The following is a 26197-nucleotide window of genomic DNA, read 5'->3' as shown; positions in this document are numbered from 1 at the left end:
AAGTTTTCTGGACATGATTTCGTTAGTAATAAATCTGTAGTACGTGTCAATGGACCAACTGCAAGGGGAAGTGGTTGCGATACTTCATTAATAATAGGCTTTCCTGAAAATCCAAGGGAAACATTCTGTGAGCCTGAGAGGGGTGCCCCTGGAACCTCGTTGTGACTAATAGTTGTCCTGCTTGCCCCTGTATCAATTAAAAACTTTCTGTCTTTCCCTAATACTTGACTATGTACATAAGGACCTTCTTGATCTACAGGAACCTCAATAAGAGGCAAGCCAACTTCCCTCTCTAGGCTGTTTCATGTGTATCGCTGATAATCGGGATAGTCATTTTGTGCATACTGGTACATCTGTTGTGTCGTGTTTTGTGTTGCGGCAATGGGTTGCGGCTGCGGAACTGCTATGGTCTGTACTGGCTGTTGTGAAGATTGCATAGGCTGTATATTCTGTGGTACTTGTTGTTGGACCTGGTCCTGTCTAGGAGGACGCGGTCTTTCTTTAGTTTTACCTGTAGAGATATTGTGTTTCAAAACTGCGCAATCGTTTATATAGTGACCTGGCTGTTTACAATAGTTGCATATCCCTTTAACAGGAGCTGCTGAATTATGGGACTGTGTCATACCCTTTTTCTGACCGTCAGCTGGAACTGACTGAGCAACTAACATTTTCATTTTCGTGTCTTTCATACGTCTTTGTTCGTGTTCTTGTTCCTCTCTAATTCTATTCTGGTGGTACTGTAACATTTGTAACATTTGTGAAGGGGTATTAGCTTGCCATGTGCTCTCGACTTTCAGTACCCTGTTCTTAACCTGGGGCAGAGAATTCTCGACTAATTTTGTTACAAAAAGATGTGGATATGACTCGCTACTTGCTTTTAGGCCACTATTAATACCAAAACATTTCTCAAATCGGGAATAAAAATCACTAGTGTCTTCATCGGGTTTCTGTTTGCAGGCTGAGATTGCACCCCAGTCTTCCTTTTTCGTTGATAATAATCGTGGCAATACTTGTACTAACAATCCTGGTAATGCTTTAGTTTTCTCCCCAAGTCCTAGGCCTGCAGTTCGAGTATTTTCTTCGTTCTCTAAGTCAGCCCAAACAATCTTTTGCTCTCCCACCTCCCATTCTTTTTCTTTGAGTTTCTCGTAAATACCGGCAGGCAATAATACTTTTAGTATTTTCATGATATCGGGATAGGTATAATCGCCCATGAGTAACATGTCTTTTATTTCACGGTGAAAACCTGCTGGATCTTTGTCATGGCTGGGCACTAATTTCTTCATTTCCAATAGTTCTATTTTAGTTATAGGCGTGTACACAAACACGCGTCTAAGGGTATTATCATCATTCCTGACTGGGTGCACTTCTCGCAAGGGATTCTGTCTGTCTATGTAATACATTTTTCTGTCTACGGGTGGGGCTGGATCAAACTGTGGACACAGGAAGGCACTATATCTGTGCCGATGTTCTAGAATTATTTTAATTAAGTCGGTACCTAGGCCTCTCCATCTATTCATGAGTAGTTCTATTAAAATATCAGGTAGGGGACCAGGATCAGAATGTTGGCTTTTATACAATATAAGGAGGTGTTGTATCATGTAGATACCAGCTAAACGCTGTTCATCTGGAGAAAGATTCAAGAACGTTTGTGCTAATGCGTCATCACCATATTTATCAGAACTGTCAGCCCATTGTACTGCTGACCTGGCTAATTCTTGTTCATCCATAGAATTGAGTACATGGTACCCCATTCGTTCTTGAAGTATTTTATCGGTAGCCTGAAATAGGTGTTCAGGCGTCTTCGGGTTTGACATGGCAGCTTGAAAAAGTCTCTTACTTTCTGGACGTACCGGACGCATTGAATTATTAAAGGGTCTTCCCTTACTTACATATGCTATCATTTCTCTAGCGGGTAATTGTAATGGTCCTGTTGTCGTTTCTGGTTGTTCCTCCTCCTCCGAGGATTCAGTCTTATCTGCATCTATTTCTCTTTCAGGCTGTTCTCTTTCATGTATTTGTTCTACTGCTTTTCGGATCCTTCGGTACATATTTTCTATACTACTCTGTTTATCATGTTTTCCGTCTGCTATATTCTGACCCCATTTGTTGAGTACTTTCATTTCTTCCGGGTCTACACCAGGCCTATCTTGGTTTCTTATCAAGCAGTTTATGAAAAAACGTAATATCATTTTTTGAGTCTCAACTTTCTGGTACGCCATGGCCTCGCCAATACTTTCAGGACCTTGCCCTGTTTGGACAAAGTAATATATTTTGTCTAGATGATCAATCATTCCTGGTAGTAACATTAAATAGTTTGCAACTCGCCGTAGACGTACTGATGATAGCATCATTCTGTCGTCTTTACCGGGTACTGGATCATATCTACAATCTGTAAGAGGCTCTTTAAGTATGTCGTAATTCGCTGTTTGAGGTGTACGTTGCTGTGCTAGATCCCTATAAGTCAATTGATGTGTTTGTGGCGGTGTTTGAAAACCTCCTGTCGCACCTCCTGAGGTGCCAGGTCCAAAAGGATTTGTTGGGTGAATGGCAGGGAGAATAGGCGCAGGAAGGAGCGGAGGAACAGGCGGAAGATGTGGAACGGGAGGAGGAGTATGTCGTTGCAGAGGTGGGGGTAGATTATCTTGGGGTGGAGTGCCGTCAGCAGGTGGTGTGCGTGGCGGCGGAATATTAACATATTCGGGGGCTACATCGTCTAAATAGGAAGAAAGGAAAATGTCCTTTGCGGTCTTGTGGTGTAATTTAGTCGGGAGTAATGGAGGTGGCAGGTCTTTTGGTACTTCCGGGGTGGCCTTAGGTAAACCCTCGGCCAGGAGAGGATACATACCATTCATAAGAGTGTTTTGTTGTCTGTCTACTTGTTCTGTTTTTACTCGTATCCCCTCCTCAACTAATACGTTTTCTCGGGCTTTGTCTGAATCCTCTCTACTTTTCTCTGCTTTTCTGAGTGCTTTCTCGGTGCGTCTGTGTGATTCTTTACGCCATAATTCAATGGCATCTTTCTGTGACTGTCTGGCTTTCTTTTTCCATAAAGCTTCTTCTACTCTCATGATGCAATCGGCATCCCATGTCCCAGCAGCGGGCCATCTCTGATTTTCTGCAAAATCTTTGGTGTAGTCCACCCACAAATCGAGATATAATACGGCATCTAGGCCATGTTTGTGGTACATAAAGTACCCTGGAGTGTCCCTGGGTGGAATGGGAACAGCTTCCTCTAGTATCCCTTTTCTAGTTTTTATCTGTCTTAGTTTAGAGAATAAAGGCATCTTGAACCTTACTACTTGATACTTACTTGGACTTGGACACAATTAATACAGTAACACGATAATGTAGTTCGAACAATCACTCATACCACGACATTAAAACACATTTAAAACATTTTGAAAAACGAACAATAATAATTAGAATAAAACAAGCTACCTACATACTCGATATACTGCTAAACAGTACAGATACACCGTTAAAACAGTGCAGACCGGATATACTGCTAAACAGTACAGATACACCGCTAAAACAGTGCAGACCGGGTCTGTGTACCCAAACCCGTCTTTACCGGCACAAATTAATGCGCTCGTCTAGATGCGTCCCCAGCAACGGTACTCACCGGGAAGCACGGAACAGAAGGCCTCGGAAACTCGACACTGGACTGGACCGGACTGGACTCGACTCGACTCGTGACATAGATACTTCGGAACTTCGGAACCTGGTGGGCCTCTGAATACCTCAGACTTTGTTCTCTCAGCTAGGCTCTGGTCGGGATCCTCCGCACTCCTCACCGCCTCGTCTGGGTGTTGATCGCAGCCTCAGTCACCTCCGTTGGCCTGAGGGAGATACAGGAAATCCTGCGGGTACGCGTAGTTGTCCGTCCGGCTGTGGCAGGGGACCGGGCCTGCAACGCACCGCCGGCGCGTAAGGTGGGGGAGGGGTACCTGTTCGGGCGCCAATTATGTGGTAAATTTAAATTACCTATACTTAATTTATGCGGTAAAGTTCAATAAGAATAACTCAGTCAAAAATAAGAGACAGAATCTGTGGTATTTGAGGTTTTAAAAGGGGTTTTATTCCTTAAAAAGGAATTGGTTCGAACCAGGCAATCGGGTTCCATCACCACGAAGGTTCAGGAAGGGATAGACAATACTTTATTGACAGGTTATCATATATATAGTCAATGCATTACAGTAAAGACATATGCAGGAGGCGTAACAGCTGGGAGAAACGAGATAAGGACATATGTACGTAACAGAAGGCGTGCATGAAGGCGTACACGGAGGTGTGTGCTAGACAACGTCACATGAAACGTATCACAAGTGGGTGGATCCATAAGAGAATCCTGCAGTGTCAGCAGAAATATGTGGCAGAGATGCGCGCGCAGCAGCATGACATGTGATTGACGTGGAACTGGAGGGTGAAGGGGACTTGACATTTAGCCCTACATGAGGAGACAGAAGTCTGGGGTGTCAGAACAACCTAATCCCAAATCATATCTAATATCTTGTGTTTGAGGAACTGTATTATCTAGAAGGAAAGGTCTCTCGGGCAGAGGCTATTCTATACTGACTGCTAGTGTGTGCATATGCGCCTACGTGTCTACATGAGATGTGAGGGGCCATGGGCCTACCATGGTAACGGAAGCTATGAATTACTTGCATGGAGACAGTGAGGCCGGGCCCTTTGCTCTGCAGCTGGGAAGGATGTTTTCCTAAACTGCTAGACAGGAATGTATTTTCGAGGAGCGGAGCAGATAACTTGAAGGTTGAATACAGTCTTGGCAGGCAATGCAGGCCGAGCCAGGCACCGCTCGCCGCGCAGGGAGTAAGTCAAGGGTCAGGAAGCAGCAGACTGCGATTTTCAGAGACAGAAGGCAGGAAAAGTCTTGATGGCAGAATTCAGGGCCTAACTCGCCAGAGCTAGAAACGTGAAAGTGCACCATATAAAGACGTTGGCAAGGCACACTTAGGAACGGAATATCTGACCCATGCATGGTGGATCTGAAAGAGGACATGTTAACGTTGGACGCAAATGTATTTGCGTCTTCATAGCTGGAAGTGGAGGGAACATACATGTACTTAAAGCACGTACATGGAGCCGGTGGGGTCTACGATAGGGGACACAACTGACCATAAAATTCATATTACCTCAATACCCATCACGTGCATGAGGTTCTTTTTTCACTGGGACATCCTCATTCCTTCCTGCATACCTAAGGTTGAGCAGGACAAGTGATCCATTCCCCTTTGATTATTATAAGACCAGTTCTTAGCCATGTTATCCAATGGGAGGTGGATTACATGGCTAAGAGCATTTCATCGTTAATGCGTGAATATCGCTGTATTCTCAGCGATATTCACGCATTTCGCCACTATCGCTGGATATTTTAGCACAATGGTGAAAAAGGTTGCTAATAGCATGTTTTCTCCGCTAACATATCCAGCGATAGCCAGCGATAAAAAAATTGTCGCTAAGCCTATTTAGCGATAAATATCGCTACCTGTTGGTAATATGCCCCCAAATGCTTTGCGAGTTAGAACAGTGGAAAGCTTGCAGCATTACTGTGTTGACTCCTGCTCTAATAGGTGGAACCCCTTCACAAGAGTATTACATCAGGATAAAAACAGAACCTGCACATCCCACATCGAAAAAAGGACTAGTTCGGACCAACTTTTTCTTTATTTGCAAAAATCTAGAAATTGAATATTCAGGCAGAAATGTTTTCTTAGTTAAAACTAACTAGTCTGTCAACCTGTGTGTTCCACGTGGTGCAAACCTATCAGTTGGATTTTTTTGGCACCCTGCCCTTTTGCTGAGCCAGCTATCAAATTCCTGAACTCTGATTAGCTTTAGTAATCCAGCAAACTTGTGTGTACATAACAGAGACCACAGGTGAGTTCATGTAATTCACCACATACATTGCCAGCTTGTCTAGAGTTCTTTCATTTTTTTATTTTATTTTTGGGCCATTTCCAACACCTACCAAACATAATTCTAGACCACTGCATGTTTCATCCATTGGATTTTCAAGCTAGTTTTTCAAAGTTTAAATTGTATTTGATTATTTACATATTTTTATTGTGAATATCAATATTAAATACTTAAACACGGGGAGATACATTCATGAATTAAAACCAGATGAATAGGAGCTGAGGACCCATATCCACCCAATGGTATTGATTATCAATTTGTCCTTAATTCATGTAAATTTGTTTAATTTTATCAAGACAACATTCAAATATTTTACTTTGCATGTTTCATCAAAATGCTGTTTAATTAAAAAATGACCACGCCTTATTCTTTCAAGCACATCAGCACAACACCCACCATTTAATAAAGTGTCAAAACAGTGCATTTCTTCTATCTTCAAATCATCACATACAATACAGGATAACTTATTCAAATCATGTTTCATCTTGATCTGCCCAAACACGGTCCCCCATTTTTCTGGCTCTCCGACCTTCCTGTCTGTTCCTAAATCACATTTTCAAGATCAAATATTGACAATAGCTGAGCTAGTCATTGTTGACAAGAGGGAGCCACTGTATCCAGCCAGGCTGAAGAAATATAGATTCCGGCACCAGCCATTGTCATATGGTTACTGCGTTTCTATATATTGTGTTAAGTTAGCATGAGTTTATTAAATGTTTAAACGACATATTTTCCTTCGGCTTCAGTTTGCACACGACACCTAATTGTTATTGTAGCTTTCAACCTAGACGAAAGATGTTATTTATTTGAGAATAATATGTTATTGCTCTGATATCAGTCGTGTTTGGTACAACTGTCTGCACACTGAGAACTGCACCCTCTAAGAATAACCTAACACAAAGTTGCTGAAAGCCTGATCCTCGCACTACATTAGACATAACACAAATAATGTTGCTGCCAACATTGGGCTCTACGCGGGTTTAAGATAGAGTTACAGGGAATGAATAGACACACTTGATGCTGCGCATGCAGAGAGCTGGTAGCTGTTGATGTGATCTACTCCTACTGAGAATTAGAGGTATGGGCCCGCCCTGCTAGAACCCAAACGAGACCTTCTTAGATATAATATAATATGCTAATTAGGGTGCGCGAAATATAGGTGATACAGAATTCTATAGAGTTTGCATCATAACATGCTATCACCTTTTGCTTATTATGGATTAGTGACTATGCTGCTAACTCTGATTTTTATAATATGTATGTTGATATTATATAAGATACTGCGTTTGAGAACTTTGCATTGAAAAATAAACATTTCAAACTTGCACGTGTGTTCTTTGCCTCCCAGTTTCGGTTTGTAATGATTATATACCGAAAGAGTGTTCATGTGTTCCACGATACCTGAGATACCCTAAGTTCATGTTCTGGATTGTCTAAGTCATTGGTAAGTGATTACTACCGATGAGACACTGTAGCTAGCTTGGTAAGGGGATTTCTGAAACTAAGGTGAGTTTTGGGTCACCCTAACTCACCCAGGTTCTAGATCTCCGTGCACAGTTCTGTGGGAGAACGGAAACCCTGCTACACCATGGCCACAAACAAAAAATAATGATCTGCTCCAATAGTCCCTTCACTACACACACTCAAGTACATTAATTCTGGTGTTAAAGTAAGATTTAGGTTTAGGGAATTTTTCAATTTTTTTATAATACATTTTTTAAAGATTTCTAAGAGTGAACAGGTAGAAAACATTTATTATGTTCGCCTCTGTACTTTGACAACGGGGACACTCAACACTAACTGAACACCCCCATTTAGTAATTTTAGCTGGTGAATAATAAAGATCAAATCAGGTTTTTTACTGTTGAACCTGCAGCCCAGTTGATCACAAAAGAGCCGCCACGGAAAGGCACCCTCCTGCCTGCAACCTAATATTATGGTGGTGTCTAGCAGACACCGCCAGCATATAAACCATTTTCCGCCCCGGTCGCAAGGTTACCGGGGCGGAAAAGCGGCGGACGGTGTTTCCGTCGGCGGCGGTCCCCCCTACCATAGTAACATGGCAGGGGGGAAATGGGTGGCAGGTGGGCATGGATGTCGGGCGGATCGCCACCACCCGCAGCGGGTGCAGAAAGTATAGCCAACATCAGGAAAAAGTGATACAAAATTGTATAGGGATAGGGGCTGCCCACCATGGGCATAGCTATGTCTCCACCCCAAAAATACAGCAACAGAATTACTGCCCCCCTCAGGGGACAGATGGACTTGATTACCCTCAATATGCCCCCTGGGGGGAGGGGACAGGAAGCCGACTAGACACTAGGAAAAGATTGTTTAAAAAAAGTACTGGGGTGGTGGCTGCCAAGAATGGCCATGGCATGCACCCACCCCAAAAACAATGTGTTAGGTGTTTTTTGTCCCCAGAAGGCAGATGGATGTATTTTACCCAGGAGGGAAAGAATGCCCAATAGACACCAGGCAAAACAAACTTAAAGGTGGGGACTGTAGACCATGGGCATGGCTATGCCCCCATCCCCAAAGGGCAAAGACAATCTTTCTTCCCCCCCGGGGGCAGGTAGGAAGATTCTCCCGCGGGGGTAGGTTGTCCCAAATATGTCTCCAGGGGTTTGAAATGTCGACCTGACACCAGGAATTTTGCCTTTGGGGCAATAGAAAGTGGTGCATGTGTTGCACTCTGAGGTGTCCCATTCGGGGTGCGGGGTGGCCAAAGCCAGAGTGCAACGACCACACAACTTTCTCATAATTCCACAAGCCCTGCATGCAAGTTCTAGTGCAATGGGACCTGTGGCACCCAAAATACAGTTTGCATCATGCAAAAATTATCTGGGATCAAGGGAGGAAATTGGCATTGATGGCTCCATCATTATTTATTAGAATCATTAATAGAACCTAATGACAGAATATTGCATTTGTTATGGTCACTTTATGTTTAAGTAGTAACTTTCATAAAGAACTGGTTCAAGGGGCTGAGGGAATAAAACAAACCTCAGTAACCTGTCCTTTTTAAAATTTGAAACTATGACAAAGTTCGTCTTTTCTGTATTTTCAATGGACTGTGAATGATAGCTGAGTTTTTCCATTACAGATCATTTATATCAGGATGTTAAAGAGAACACTTCACCAATTCCTTAATTAGGCAAATAACTGAGGCTGTAGAGGGGCACGAGAAGCAATAATAAACACAAAACCTCCTGTAGCTTTAAACTAACTTAGGAAGACCTGCAAAAAGCTTTAGATGACCTGAAAAAAGCTTTGGGTGAGGCTGCTCTTGAGGACCCAAGCCCAGCGCAGACATTGCTAAAACATCTTAAGTGGCCTGGAAGCTGCAATAGCCTAGGATACTGCAAACGACTTGGGTGGAGGGGAAGTTGGACTGAAGCCCTTTTAGACCAATGGGAGTTTTGCCCGAAGCTCTGCTCTGAAGCTAGCGACTGCTGCAGGTAAACCTCAGTGCCTCAAATGGTAAATTGAATTCCAAGGCTGGTAGTCATAAATCCTAATCATGCCTTTTGAATCCACAACCACGCACTTGCTGCTCCTACATCTCTCTCTTGTAGGTTCCTCCTTTCTCCCTGTGTGATTATTATTCTGTATTTCTCTTAGTCTGGCTTTATCCTCTGTGCGCTTTTCATTCTCCCTTGTAGATACATGATAGAGAAAAGAAAGTGCTGTTGGAACCCATCAGCACTGCTCAAACTAAGTACTGGCTAAGAGCCAGTCGCAGCTGGCATGACTAGCGGATGTGGGGAGTTGCACGGGGGGAATGAGGGGTGTAATTTTAAATTTAAAAAAAGTTAACGTACATACGTTGGCCTGGTCCTGTCCCGCATCACGTCATTCTGTGTGTCTCTGCTTCTGACAGGAAGGAAGCAGCCTCTGTCTCCTTCCCTAAGCCACTCACAATGCTGCAATGACAGCATTGTGATTGGCTGGGACACCGGCCACACAGGAGTCTATGGGGAGGCCATTTTCTCCATGTAGGCTGCATGCAGCATACATGGAGAAAAGGGAGAGTCCAAATAGCTGGTTTGGTCAGCAGTGGGGCTGACCAAACCATAAATAATGCTAATGGTATAAATAAATGGTATTTATAATGTCATTTTATGTTTCTGCTTCTCGCACTGCGAGAAAGTAGTAGGGAGACGCTCCTCTGCCCACGTGGAAGCGCTGTCCCTGCTGAGAGTGTTGCATCAGCTAACCATTTCAGTTCTTAAAATGTGGAAGAATAAGGTCCTGATCACATGTGCTGGTCTTATTCCTATCCATGTTCAAGCAAGTTACGAGCTGTGTGATCATTTTTGAAGCGTCAAAGTCTTCTCTTGATAAATTCTGGTTGGTCAAATCTGCCAAAATGTATCTGGGGGAAAAGGTTCATAAAAGGGCAAAGCATGCAAATTTTGTTGTGTGCAATACCGAATCTGCAAGTTATGTCTCATTTCTTAAGAAAATAGAATAAGAGAAAGTTCCCATCTGTGGTAAACGCTTCACTCTGGGGTAATGATATTCATAACATGTGGTAAATACTTCAACTATCCTGCCTAACTTGTAATGAGGACTTAAGTGCAGGGCTGGCAGGCCCACAGCTATTTTGTTTCTCTAGCCACCACTGATCCTACCAAATGACAGGGTTGCTGAACACCATGATTAGGCCGATTGTTTTCTGATCCCAGTTCATACTACTGTTTGCACAGGCATTAAAATGACAAGTTATGTTGTAGTTAGCATATGCCTCACAAAATTCCACAGGTACATTTCTGTAGGTGAAACCTGATGAATTTTACTAGAGGAAAATAAAGGTGTGTGTGAATTCCACTTTACCTCTTTCAGCCACCACATTCACTCCTTACCTTTTTACCTCACACTTGAACTATCATTTTCTGACTTTGCCACAGTTTTCCCATCCTTCTCTTTCTTTCCCCTTTTTCTGTTTTGCTCTTTCTTGTTCCGGGTTGAGAAAAATAACACTCATCCCCCGGATATCCGCTTCGGTGGGCCCCACCTCGAACCACCAGCTCAGATTAGGCACTAATCTTTCTCAAGTTTTATAGCAACCTTTCTTTACTGTAATTGTATGTTACAAGTAGAACTGTCCTTTCAAAATCACATCTCTTAGAATTCACCTAAAATATTCAGTAGCTGTATGACCCCTACACATTGTTAACCCAGGAAAAAATATTATGCCGAGGGCTATACCGTTTGTTGAAGGCCCTGAACCGGTGGCTCAGGCCTATAACAAGGGTGAGGGCCTTTAACAAAAGGTATAGTCAGAGGTAGAATATTCTTAATTAAAAAGGGAGAAACAGAAAGACAAACATTGGAATGTTTGAGAAGAAGGCTTATAGCAGCCATTATAAGACCATCACCACTACATTGTCTTCAATGGAGCTCTCATTTTCCCAATGTTCTAATATAGCCTTATAGCCCGCCATAGCGGGCTATAGGAGCTATTAAAGGCCCGCTCCAGCGTTTAAAAAGGGAGAGGGATTTTAAAATAGCTTGTATAGCCCAGCTACGAAGGGCTATAAGGCTATTTGAACATTCTGCCATTGGAGGGCAGAATGTTCTAACAAATTAAACAAAGGCCTCTCAGAGCTCAAGGTGATTAAAATCCCCTTGAGCTCCGAGAGGCCTTTGTTTAAACAGCATTGGAATTCTGCTCTGCGGGTCTTTACCGGCCCATAGAAGCACGGAGCACTCTATTGTCTGCAATGAAGTTCTCCACATTCCAATGTTCTAATTAAACTTATCATCCTCCATCATGATGTCGGCCTTCAGATATGCGGCTAAACCCTTCAGTCTCACATAAAACCTGCTACCATACCCTGCTCACTAAAATCCCCTTCATTTAGGCAAAGAACCAGTTCCAACCCAAACAGTCACATGCAAAGGAGACAAAGCCTGTGCTTTGGCGGCTAGAGCATAAAGGCAAGGAGGAAGATGATGCCTTGTAATGTTAAAGATTTGTTCCTCTATAGGCAACTGCTGTGGTGCAGAGTACAAGGAGATCTGCAGGAGAATAGTGTGTGCAAATGAATAGCCTTTAAAAATACTCTTCTCCCTTGGCCTTCCTCCCATGGAGAAGAATTAACAAATATCCTTCAGGTTAATTCTGGAAATCCACGACTGGAGTGCTGGTGTTTTGAAGGTACCCATACCAAGATACCTGCATGAAATTTGGGGGAGTTTTATCCCTACACTTGCCCTGCAAGCATTGTTGCTTTTCACTTTTGGGAGTGCCCTAATATGTATTTCTCTAACTGGAATGGTCACACAAAATATTTTTGAGTACCCAAAACCTATATGTTTTTTCTATTTTCCATTCATTTTCCATGGTTATTCACCCTTGCACTCAACCTTTCCCATTTCTAACCCTAAACATATAATGACAGAAATCCTGACATACTGGCTGTACTCATAGATTGTTTGCCACCATAGGTGTACTTTACTCTATTTCACACAAAATTTCAATAATACCATTTGTTGATAAACTTTAGGAGATGTTACATTTGAAACCAGATTTCAAATGTATCTTTTCTCAACAAAAAATTTTCCAATCTCATATTAGCATTCCAAGGACAATAAGGGCCATATGTATCATCATCACCATTTGCGATTTCTAAATAGCGATTTTTAAGGAATCGCTATTTAGAAATCGCAAAATGGTATGTATGTAGAAAATCGCTATTTTTTAGCGATTTCCAATTATTCCTTAATTGCGAATTTCCCATCCATTTCTATGGGCCAGGAGGCCCATAGAAATGACTGTAAAATAATTCTCTATTTGCGAATTCGCAATTTGCTAATCGCAGTTTAAGAATTATTTCAAGGGTGCAGGGGTGTCTCAAGGACACCCTGATGCACCCCTGAAAATTACATGTGTGTGCATATGGCGCACATACATGCCCAATGGGCATGTATGTGTGTCATATGCCAACCTCACAAATGCACAATTGTGCATATTTACAAGAAATCGCAAATTACCACCAACTACAAGTTGGTGGTAATTTGCGATTTCTAAACATGAATTCGCTATAGAAAAATGCTTCATACATAGCATTTAAGGAATCTCAAAAATGCGATTCCTTAAATGCTATAGAAAAATAAGGAATCGCACATTTTTGCGATTCCTTATGATGCGATTTTTTAATACATTTCAAAATCGGTAAAAAGACCGTTTGCGATTCGCTAATTTTGGCCTTAACGAATCGCAAAAGGCTTGATACATATGGCCCTAAACTCATAATACCACTTTCACGAAAAAAAGCAATCAGCTAAAAATCAGCAAAGAAATCAAATCAGTCTGAATGCCTTATTAAGCTTAAGCACTGTTATCGCTTTCCTAACCTCATCTTCCCTTATCAGTGTATATAAATCCTCTCTTGAATAGTCCCCTTTTGTGTACAAAGAGGTGTAGAATCTTTGAAATTCCTCCAGTGTATCCTCCTCTCTAATTAAGTGTGTCCTATTTGCTGTTACATTTTCCTTAATACATTCTCGCTCTTTTGACTTGAGTGGTCTAGAGGGGCTCTCACTATGTCCCTGTCACAGTCCAATGCATTGTCAATGAAAAGCTGAAATAGAACCAAAAAGAGGACTATATCTAAAAGGCTGTGGGCAAGCATCTGGCAGCAACAACTGAAGATGGATGAAGGAGACACTGTGATATAGATGTGATTTATTGGGCTACTGTGCTACTGATGGACTGGCTGGCCCAGTGCCATGGGATTGGCCTGCGTGAATGGTATTGTCTCATTCACAGTGTGAGACATTTTTAAGAGTAAATAGCTAAAGGCTCTTTATTGACTTTGGGACAGATTCTTAGTTTGGCAGAAAGGGTACTCCATCACGAAGGCAACAGAGAACTCTCTCTGCAGAACTGAAGGTCCACCCAACTTATTTAGAGAGGAGCGGAATTTCATTATATCGACTACTCCGTCACCACCATGCCTGATAGAGTAAGGGTCGTTGGAGGTTTTGCCATCTGATTTAGAGTGGGTGAACACATCACCAGGTCACTCAAAATTAGGCTCTGCTTTACTTACACCAAAGGCACTCTTGTAATCAGCCATTCTGAACCCTTCTGATACAGTAGTGAGTCTTAAGTAGCAAAGGCTACTTGCCTGCTATAAGGCCTATTGCAAATTTACCCTTGACACAATTTAAGACATTAATATTCAGGGTCTGAAATTTGCATCGCTTGATTTCCTTTGATAGTTGTTGAGTGGTTTGTGGGTAGCTCATCACCATACAACACCTTCTATATATAGAAACGTTCCCACTCGTCATGGGGGAGGCGATCTAGTGATGGAGCAAATGCCATCTGCCTAAGTGTACACCATTGTCATAATTGTTACTTTGATAATGGGCCCAGGTAAGAGTGCAATATATATGTTAAATGTAAATGCAAATGTACAGGAATTTAAATAGCGCAAGTCACCGAGCGGTTTCTAAGCGCTTGCTTAGGGAACCCGTCCTGGTAGTCCCCTGTGAGATAACCCCGGCAGGGTATCCGCAAGGTGAAAGCCAGGCATTCCGCCGCGAGGGGCCGTTGTGGAGATTAAGCAAGCTATTGCCAAGAGTCGCAGAGTGTGAACCCATGAATCGAGTAGGCACCGGAGCGAGAATTGTCGAGTCCATGGACATTTAAGGACTCAAGACCCCACCAAGCCGGGAATTGAACCCTGGTCCAGAGCTGACTTCTGCTTCAAGGTCTGCCTCCTCTAACCAGTGAGCCACACTTCTCCACTAACATATTGAAAATATTCTTCCTCTGCTCACTTCAGTTACAGTTTTTGTGTAGGGTTATATTTAATTACTGTTCTACAGTTACATGAGTATACATAACAAAGAGTAGTCCTGCACCAACAGGATTCACACCACTACCATAGAAACTAACAGTCGGGTACAAGTAGAAATTGTTCTTCTGATTTAAAGACACACAATGATGGTGTTCACTATATCAGGACATTCAATAGTAGTACCCAGAAGATGAGTGCCAGTTGCCATAGCTTTGAAGGTTTTGTAGCCCATTAGAGATATTCCAAAGACATAAAATACACCACAACAAAGTGGTATGTTGTGGAAATCCAGGGTCCTGATGCAATCCTCTCCATTAAAGTTACTGTTTTAAGTTGTTTTCCCTGAGTAAAATAAATTATGTTGAGTGTCCCTTTGGGTGCAATATATTTACATGTGTTTAGAAAAAATGAAAGGTGGCAGAATAAGGGGAGTTCTCACCTCTCAGTACATCTTCTAATCTGTCCTCTGGTTTCCTCCTCCCCTTGAGCTGCAGAGCTGTGTATCCCTCCTCGTCTTCCATAGTTGAATTCATAAAACTGGACTCATGAATAGAGGGTCTGAGCTTTGAATGGTTTCTCGTGGAGCTGCTTTGCGGTGTCACTGCTCTCTATACTGTGCACAAGAACTAGAAACCACCAGCCCTCAGATTGAAGGTGTCATATGATGATGAGCCGCCCACAAACCACTGAACAACTATCAAAGGAACTAAAGCAATGGATGTTTCACAGCTTGAATCTTCATGTTTTATGTCATGTCGGGTGTAAAATTGCAGTAGGCCTGACAAATAGCGAGTAGCCTTGGCAACACAAGACTCCCTTTTATATCAGAAGGGTTCAAACTTACAAGAGTGCCCGCAGTGTGAGTAAGGCAGAGCCTGGTTTCACGACCAGAGGCAAATTTCAGAATGAAATGGAAAATCCAGAGCAGATTCCCCCAGTTCATGTTTTTTCAATGGCACAGATTAAAGGCTCCTTCTAGAAATCTGTTTCCTGTTATCACTATATTGTAGATCATGTTGTCAGTACGTTTGCTGGTGTACTATTACTCTGTTGCTCTTTTACAAATTTTCATTTAAACATAAATTCACCTGTATAAAACAAAGATTGAAGACCTGTATTTATCAGCAGAACATTTCACGTTTTCACATCACCACCCATAGCATCTTATAAGGTTTGTCAATACATATTGAGTTGGGGAGACATCCATTACAATGCAGGCATTACAACGCAATGCCTTTACAATGCAGCCCATACAATGCACGTTCTATTACAACGCATACTATTATAATGCATGCCATTACAACGCTGACCAGCTCCTTCCCTGAGGCAAGCACCCAGTGGTGTTAGAATAGTAAATTACGTGGTAATGGTGCATGCTTATGTTGTAATAGCATGCGTTGTAAAAACTACATTGTAAAAGTATGCATTTTAATAGTTTGTGATGTAACATCATACATCCACTGAGTGGACATTACAAATTTGGTTAAGGGCTTCCATTATCAAACTTTAGAGTGTTATCGTGAGAAAGTGAAATGCAGTCCTGGGTAAGAACATATGAGAACCTGCATCTCCTTTCGTACCACAAGGACAGTGATGTTAACATAATCTTTGTACTGCCTTTAGCTACATGCACATTTAATATGTGTAGAATACTGTAGGTATGGCTTCCCTAATAGACATTTGTCTGATTTTCTGTACTTCCACTTCTCAGCAGTAGGGTTTACCAAACTTTGGCCTAGAGTTACTTTTGCTTCGCAGTGCTTTGCATCAATGGGTATTTCATGGATGGCAGATGGACATTACTAGGAAACCATCCATGGGCTCTGACATAAATTCTTATCTAAACAATCTTAGACAGGGATTTACTCCAATGTTTTAACTTTTCCTTGTTTTTCCTACTTTGCTTTTGTACTGCATTGTACAGCTCACATCGAAACCACCTGTTCTTTGCTGTATTGAAACCCAGAAAAAGGCAATGCCATTAACTTCTTCTTCACTGAAAAAATACAGATGATCTGGCATCACATTGACAGCACCAAGTCTGCTTCAACTCTTCTAACTGACCCCTTTCTGTACAATCATTCTTCAAACCTCTACTTCTCACAGATCTTGTCAACATACTCAACTCCCTTAAAGCCACTTCTTATGAAGACCAAGTCTTGCCCGCGTCCTTCATCAAAGCTTTCTCCGAGGATGTTCTCTGACCTCTAATCACCATTGTCAAATATCTCAGTAATTGAGAGGGAAGAACTTACAATTTTTTGGCATTGAGAAAATTAAAACATTTGGTTTGGGGCACCATATGTAAGGTTTGCACTTGTCATTAAAACTTTAATTGTAAATAAAAGTATATGTGTCTCACAATTTATCTGCTACTTGCAGACTTATGAATACATAAAAAGCCCTCCCATTCCCGTGCAACCAGCACAACAGCATTTATGTATTACTGTAATAAATATTTTATTCTTGTATGTTCTAAATATGCACAGTGCACCATCGTTTTATATTATAATGTGTATGCATGTTTTCAGTGTAAAGAAGTTCGACATATTGTTTGTTTGTTATTCTAAATAATAGAACGTTCTGAACCTATTATGAGGCCAACTGAAAACTTTCATGCAGACGCAAGGTTTTCAACTTTGAGCACAATGCACAGAACAGTTCAAAATTTGCAAACATACATGACAAGAATTTTCAATTCTATTAAGGACACGGAGGCGAAGATTATGCTTCTCATTTATTTACTAGAAATCTCAGCAGCCAATCAGAAAACAGTAAAAATAAAATAACACTACAATACCCATGAGCATACTGGGTATCACCTGACAACCATAGAGTAACCCCTATAAAAGGTCCACAAGAGAATACCACATTGTCTTTCTTTGGTAAGTATAACAGTTAAAGTGAAGAAACACAGTCCAACATTTGTGAAGAACCTAGAAAAACAAAGCAGCTCGATCACTGGACAGCAGACCAACGGGCTGGCAACACAAGTCTTAATGCTTGCATTGTCAGAAAAAACGGAACCTGCAGGTATCCATTAGACAGTCCATGGAGACAGATTAAAGCACCTCACTTAGGATCTGAACCTGCAAGGAATTATAGAGTCGTAATACACCATTCCCTCATGGCAGAGAAAATACAGTAAAAAGGGAGGGGAAAAAAAGGAATATATCCATAGTATATAATATACATATGTAATAAAGGCAGATAATGCAAACAAACATATGAAATACAGAAAAATCGGTGGGATAATCCTTGCCTCCGTGTCCTTAATAGAATTGAAAATTCTTGTCACGTATGTTCGCAAATTTTGAATTCTATGCCAGGACCGGAGCCTCCGATTATCCTTGTTCAAAGTTACGCCACCATACAGATGCATTATCCACAATCGATTTATAATAAAAAGTCTTAAACATAGAATCAGTTGACCAATCAGCTGCCTTCATAACGTCCATTAAACTCACTTCCATAGAAAAAGCTTTGGAAGCCATAACTCCACAAGCTGAATGTGCACCAAATTTTGTAACATCAATACCAGCCTCACCCATGAGCCATCTCACCCATCTTGCTAATGTATCCGGGGTGACCGGGCGAGAAGGTTTTTAAAGAGCAATCAACAATTGACCATGCATATCCTGTCGAAACTCAGCAGTACTTACCTCATAATCTTTGATACATTGTACTACACAAAGTTTTGGATTGTTAGGAAAACTCGGGTAAGAAACAGAGGCAGAATTACACTTAGTGCGTCTGGAAATAGCAAAAGTGACACCTTCTGGTGAAAATCTACGACCTGCAAGATCCAGAGCACAGATATCAGAAACTCGCTTACAAGAAACCAGACATATAATAATATAGTTAGTTTTGCCGAAAGCTGTTTGCGAGACAGATTATTATTGGAAGGCCAAGCCTCCAAGAATCGCAAAACAGTGGAAATATCCCATAAATCAACGTATTTAGGGCAAGGTGGTTTTACCAACCTAATACCCCTGAGTAACTTGGACACTAATGGGTGCTCATCAGCAGGTTTGTCATTGATCGTTATGTGCCCTTCAGTAATGGCAGATCGAAAATTATTAACTATTCTATAAGCAAGACCGGAAGAAGCAAACGACGCAAGAAAATTCACAATTAAAGAAATATCTGCTGAAGCGGGATCCACCTCCCATTGATCACACCGACCCCACCATCGCTTTCAGGCTGTGGAATAGCGTTTGTGTGTGTTGGGAGACCAAGCCTTGCTGATAAATCTGGTAGCGTCCACGAAAGGCCTGGGATTTTCCAGCGATCCCCGAACCCCGCCATGCAACTAGAAGGATTTGACCTGACTCTATCAGTGGATGCGTGTTGTTGAGAGGGTCCAGCAACCGATTCCAATGTTGGGGAAGAAGGAGCAGCACTGCACAAATCATCTCCAGAAGAACTGGGCGCTTTTTCTGAGACCCTCTGGTACCTTTTGTTGTTTATAGGTTCTTTGGGGATTGTATCCAGAGCCTGGTCTGTAAATCTCCCCGAGGTCCTCCCCCACCGTAGTGTTTTTGTTGAACTGGGAACCAAGCCTGAGCCCTCCAAAGTGGAGTGATCAGAATCAATTCCGACTGATAATGCTTTGTGCCTGCTAAGACCCTGGGGATCATGACATACGGGGGAAAGGCATAACACAGATGAGGCGGCCAGTCCTGCAGAAGTGCATCCGTGGCCAAAGCTTCCGGATCCGGGCACCAACTGAAAAACATTGGAAGTTTCCTGTTGAGTTGAAAGGCAAACAGATCGATCTGCCACTGACCCCAAAAGCTAGTGAGGGACCTGAATACACAAGGATAAAGCCTCCAATCGCTGAAATCTCGGAGTTGATGAGAGTTCCAATATGCAATCAGATTGTTGCACCCCAGAAGATATTCCGCAAACGCTGCAAATCCTTGGCGATTTCTGCTAGAATCTTGGACCTCATTCCCCCTAACTTTATGACATACCGAGCCAATGACACATTGTCCATGCGGAGAAGTATGCAACAGTTCATCATGCGTGGAGACAGACAAGGAATCGCAAATGACCCTGCCAGAAGCTCCAGACAATTGATATGGAGAGGCATACCGGCCCCTGTAGTTACCTGACACCAACGGGTACCCCATCCCCACCGACTGGTGTCGGACTCTATCACCACTTCCGGAGACACTCCGAACAGGGCTCGAACATTCCAAGACTCCATGTATTCTAACCACCACAACATCACCCAACTCACCTCCTCCGAAAGAGGAATCTGATCTGAATATTTGAGGCCTTTCTGGAGATGACGGATTTTGAGTCGCTGAAGTGCTCGGTAATGGAGAGGACCTGGAAATATAGCTTGGATCGAGGAAGTTAGCAGGTCGACTATCCGAGCTACAGACCTCAATGATACAATCTGTTTGTGTAAAATCTATCTCAACTCCCTCTTGATAGATCTGATCTTCTGAGTGGGCAAGAGGAGTTGGCAAGTGAGGGAAATGACTAGAAAACCCAGGAATTCCATCGATTGAGAAGGGATGAAAACTGACTTCTGTGGATTCACTAGACATCCGAGTGACTGTAAAAGATCTATTGACCACTCCAAATGAGTCATTAACAGGCAAGAGCAACGAGCCATGATGAGAATGTCGTCCAAATAAATTATCAGACGAACACCCTGGACTCTCAGAGATTCCACAGCAGGCCTCAGGAGTTTCGGTGAGCACCAAGGTGCTTACAAGATGCCGAAAGGGAAAACTTTGTACTCGAACCAGACCACCTGCCATTGGAACAGCAGAAACCGACGATGAGGACCGAAAATTGGAATCAACAGATACGCATCCTTCAGATCTAGACGGACCATCCAGTCCCCTTCCTGAAGGAGGTCCCACAGAAGATGGATTCCCTCCATCTTGAAGTGTCGGTAAACAACCCACCCGTTGAAGTCCTTGAGGTTGAGAACTAGTCTGGAACCACCCCCTTTTTTCTGAACCAGAAAGACGTTGCTGGAGAAGCCAAGAAAATGACGGGTGGTCCGAACTATGGCCCCCTTTTTTAGAAGAGAGTCTATTTCTGCAGAAATTACAGCTTGATCATGAAGGGAAAAAACTAGGACCGATGGAGGATGAGACTGAATGGGAAGACTGCAGAACTCTATCTTGTAATCCTTCACAGTGTCCAACACCCATGCATCGTTCGAGATCAGTAGCCAACTAGGGAGAAAAAACTGAACCCTGCACCCCAGCAAAACTTCTGAAGCTGAGATCAAGCTCACCTGAAGCTGAGAAATCGTGATGACCTCCTTGATTGTCACCATAACGTCCTTTCTTGAACTGGTTGCGACCTTTGCGAGTGGGGTAGAAGGAGGATTTGTTGTTATATCCTGAGTCCTGATAATCTCCACGATGGGACTGAGAGCCACGCTGGGCGCCTTGGTTAAAACAGCGGCCGAACGATCGTCCCCTATATCTTCCGGCCCGTCCAAAAATCGGGCGAAAAGCTTGTCGAAGGGAGGACTGAGCTTTTTCAAGTCCACTGAAAGTGGAAACAAATTTGGTTAATTCTTTGAGAAAAGGCCCAAAAAGTAAACCCTGAGCCAACGGCCCAGACTCAGAAGAGGACAATTCTGCCAATTTTGGATATATTTTTTAAAAGAATAGAACGCCTGCGATCGCAGGCCATGGCACAATTGGCGTTACCCAGATTACATATGGCTCTCTGAGCCCAACCAATCAATTCATCTGTGTCAATGGCGGAAGCGGATTCCTTAGCCCGAAAACCCAGCTCCAAATTTTTTGTGAGGGGACCAAGCAAATCTATTAACTTGTCTTGACAAGAGTGCCATGCTCTATCAATTCCCTTTTTGGGATCTTTAGCGTACTTCTTGAGATAGGTCATCATGGAGGGGTCTACCTCAGGCGTGTCCACCAATGTATCAGCCAAATCAGCCCGAGGACATTCAGAACGCAGACACGTCCTCACATCCTTGTCAAAAAGCTGGAGAATATGGGCTTGGACATAATCCGTTACCTCTACAGATGGTAGCCAGGAAGATGAATTAGGATGCACAATGTCATTATGGTCAAAAGTAAGGAGTTGTGGGTGAGAGGGTGTATCAACAAATTATCTTTACAAGCCTATTTTGCAGGAGGAGGAGAAACATCACGGTCAGAAGAAGTGTCCCCATCGTCACGCTAGCGAGAATGGGAAACCAGAATATCTTTGGAGGACTGAACATAGGAATGCTCAGTAGATAAAGCCTTTTAGCAAAATCCGATTTATGAGGATTTGCAGCCTTTGTAGAGGTTGAGGAAGAACGACCAGAAGAAGAAGGCAGCCAGGCCTGTTGTGATGCATGTGAACATAGATGGCGCTTTAAAGGCTCAATAGCGCGGACCAGCGCTTTATTAATGGAATGTTGGACACCCACATCAAGTGCCTCAACCAATTCCTGCTCCATGGACCCGGAGGCCCCTTCTTCATAGAAACCTTCCTCCTCATCATAATATTTATCCATGGTAACACTAAAAGTGTAAATATTGCCCACTGGAGGAAGGAAATAGTGTAAATAAAGGAACTGCCACAGGCAGAATATAGGGAGGAGTGGAGAAAAGCCCTGGCAAGCCAACAACACAGCTACAAAGGAACTGTGAAAATATATGCAAATTAAACATGGAGGGTGCGCTTGCCAACAACCACTCTAGGCAAACCCTATGCAAAATTATACATCCCAAAGCCGTAATTTAGGTCAGTTCAGTTTCAGTTTCAATCTTTATTTCGTTGCATTGCAACATAAAAGATAACAATAACATTTACAGTTCATGGTAAAAATATACAACAATATAACATTCGTTATAATGGGCACCCTAATACTGCATTACTTCTACATTTCATCAAATTTAACACGTTAGCTAGTATTTCATCAATAAAAGCACATGATTTATAGTTTCAGTTTGGCACAGTATCAGATAAATATTAAAATGTTAAAAGCAATAGAAAAGTTAAAAAGACATTAAATTGAATTTAAGCAACCAGAATTAAAAATGCAATGCCTTGGCTTTGTTCATGATTCCGGGGAGTCTGAAGCAACTTTCTTTAGTTTAAAATGAAAGAGATAATTTCCTTCTAACAAAATAAGTGGACAATAGAAATTTGCTAATACCGAACACGATTATTTGACTGGTGTCCATGCTTAGGATTCTGCCAGCTTCCCTATGGGAAGTAGAGCCGATGTTACGACACAAGGGGACTATCCACTTTTTCCTAGCTTTGTCATAACTGGGACAAAAAAACAGTATGTGGAAAATGTCCTCCCTTTGGTTATTGGTGCACAGGGTACAATGATCTTTATCAGTCTTCCCCCATCTTTTCTCAGTTACTTTTATCCTCAACGTTCCATACCTAAATTTTAAATATAAAGATTTAGCCAGTGGAGGTTGAATTTCATCTAGAAATTGTTCGAATAGAGCCTCATTTTTTGCCAAAAGAATTTTTTCAGTAAGAGGGCCGTGAGTTCTTGTATACACAGATTCATAATTCACGTATGACCAGAAGCTTAATTTAACAATTTTCTTGGAAGTTGGGTTTAGAGATTCAGGCTCGTTCCAAAAGTGTGATAATCCGAGCTTGGTAAGCCAGTTTTTTACATGCTTAAACCAGAAGATCTTAATGTCTCTATCCAGCTCTAATACTTCCTTCAGCCCATTTCTATAGTCAGATAATTCCAGGGTTGTCCATAATCTGACCCACAACAGCAATGGTCTCAATATAGCGTGCTGATCTGTGTGTTTAATGTTAAGATCTAAGAATAGGGGTATCAGGGGGGTGTTGACTGGAACTTTTAATAGTCCCCTGACAAATTTGTTTTCCAGTACTTCAAAAGTTTTTTTACATACTGGCCCCCAAATTTCTGCCCCATACAAGGAGGCGGATTGTACCTTGTATCTAAAAAGCTCTATTGCTGGAGTAACTGCTTTGTTCACGCTTTTGTTGTATCTCTGTGTTATTGGGAAACAGTTTTGTTTAAACACCAATTTAGATTTTTCCAATTGTGGGCCCCATCCCATTACAGAGTCCATCAAGACCCCCAGGTAAGTGAAACTGTGCTCGTAGTCTAATCTTTGCCCATTTAACATTAAGTTCTTTTTAAAAGTTTTATGCGGGTTCAGTGCCATATATTTTGGTTTTTTTATATTGATTTCTAATCCTTTATGGATACAGTACTGTTGGAACCTGTCTAATAGGATCTGTAGGCCACGTGGCGTTTGCGATATTAGGATTGTATCATCCGCGAAAAGGAGGGACGCGACGCGTTCCCCTCCCAGTCGAGGAGAATCGTTATTGCAGTTTTCCATGTAGGTTGCAATATCGTTTACATAAAGGGAGAATAGAGTAGGGGCCAGGACACAGCCCTGTCGCACTCCCCTTTTTATCGGGATCGGGTCTGTGAGTTCCCCATTTGGGCCCCATCTAACCTTAGCGTAATTCTCCCGATGCAGTCCTATTGCAAGTTTTAATAATTCGCCAGGCAGCCCTTGCCTATTCAGGGTTTCCCAAAGTAGATCTCGTAGAATGAGATCAAATGCTGCTCGTAGGTCTACAAAGGTCACATACAAGTGACCTTTGCGGATGATGACATACTTCCAATACAAGCAGCATAGCCTGAATACGTGATCAATAGTACTTGTTTTGCTTCTGAATCCCGCCTGGTATTTAGATAAAATTGACTCCTCCTCCAACCATGAATTTATTCTATTTAGTATATGCCAAGCATATATTTTCTGCGTGATATCTAAAAGGCTAATGGGGCGGTAATTTGCTGGATCACCACGATCCCCTTTTTTAAAAATGGTGATGATTTCTGCGCCATTCCAAGTATCCGGAATGTGCTCACTAGCCGCAACTATGTTAAATAAATGATTTAAATAGGGTGCCCAGACATCAATATTATACAAATACAGGTCACCAGGGATTCTGTCAAGCCCTGGCGCCTTCCCTTTCTTTATTGAAATAATTGCTGCCTCTGTTTCTTGTAAAGTAAACACTACCGGGTGAGTATTGGCTGGTATTGTAAGCGGGGGTACATCATTTGCTGCCTCAGTCGGGGTTTTGGCTGCATACAATAACGAAAAGTGCTTGACCTAAGTGTCTTCATCTAAGTAGACCTCCCTGGAACGTTTCTCCCGTTTATTTTCCTTAGCTGCCAATTCCCAGAATTGTTTCTGGTCCTTGTTTTTAGTGGCTGTTAACATATTGAGCCACAATTCCTCATCCCATGAGGATTTAGCTCTTAGTATTATTTTGTTATAAGCCTTTCTTTTCTCTCTAATTACTAACGGACTTTCCCCTTTAACAGCGTTAATCAGTGCAGTTTTGGCAAGGCGGCATTCCTTGTTATATCAAGGTTTGCCTACGGATTTTGCACTAGTCCTACCAGCACCTTTTTTAGGTTTTTTAGTAAGAATTTCTAATAATTGGCTGAAAAGGGACTTATGTAAATCGATAAATTCTTTAGGGTTGCAGCTAAGGGGGCAATATGGGTCCAGAGTATCTGCAAAAGTGCAGTAAATATTGGCTAATAGATCCTCTTTTTCTAGCACAAATGCCCATTTGACTGCCCTACGATTGTTGCTAAGGACAATATTATCAGTTGTGGTTGAGGTTGCTATACTATGACCTCCCTCCATGTTATCAAGCCCCGTTACCATGCTTAGTAGAAAACTCATTTCTAAAGGATAATGGTCGCTTTCATATCTCTCTTTGACCTTTAGGTCTACTGTAAAGGGCCAGAGGTCAAAGGAGACGATAACGTAGTCTAATTTACTCCCATAATTGCCTCTCTTAAATGTGGGGGCTTTCGGGCTATCTGATGGCATACGGCCATTACATGCTCTCAAGCCATGTGAGGTTAAGAACCGTGTAATTTGTAAGGCCAATGCTGTACCGGCCACCATACAATTCTCATTCAGGGCGGGTATTGCATTGGCGTTGTCCTCCTCCTCAAACAATGGGGCTATCCCTGAGATTGGTTCAAAGTTACAGTTCAAGTCTCCACATAGAATAACACCTGACTCTGTTTTTAGTGAATCCATAAGCGACTCCAACTTCCCTATACACATGGATTCCTTGTGGGAAGATTGGGGGCTGTTATAAACATTGAATAAATAAAACGCCCTATTATCCACTGTCGTTATTTCTAGACAAAGAATGTCTGGGGAGTCGGTGTTGATCATTTTAATAACTAATTTAATGGAAACATTGACCCATACTAGGGGGCCTCCAGATGCACGACCTCTCAGGGAAGGGACAGCCTCTATTTGGTAGGTTTTATAGCCAACCCTGTGCAGTTGTACTGTGGCCCATGTTTCCTGCAACACACAGATGTCAAAAGTATTTATGTATGCATTCCAGTCGGGGTCATTCAATTTTACACGCACCCCCGCAATGTT

General features: G+C 42.3%; 1 protein-coding gene across 1 annotated transcript in view; it reads right to left on the bottom strand.

The window, feature by feature from the left end:
- Nucleotides 1–15280, bottom strand: part of LOC147700898 (killer cell lectin-like receptor subfamily B member 1B allele A) — a 157347-nt gene extending 142067 nt beyond the window's left edge. The window contains exon 1 of the mRNA XM_086929266.1: nt 15199–15280. Within this exon, the coding sequence (XP_086785392.1) occupies nt 15199–15280 (82 nt within the window). The remainder of the gene's footprint in view (nt 1–15198) is intronic.
- Nucleotides 15281–26197: the final 10917 nt, after the last annotated feature.

This window comes from Lissotriton vulgaris, chromosome 7 (assembly GCF_964263255.1).
Source record: "Lissotriton vulgaris chromosome 7, aLisVul1.2, whole genome shotgun sequence".
Classification (NCBI taxonomy): domain Eukaryota; kingdom Metazoa; phylum Chordata; class Amphibia; order Caudata; family Salamandridae; genus Lissotriton; species Lissotriton vulgaris.
This window is presented reverse-complemented; position numbering and strand designations above follow the sequence as displayed.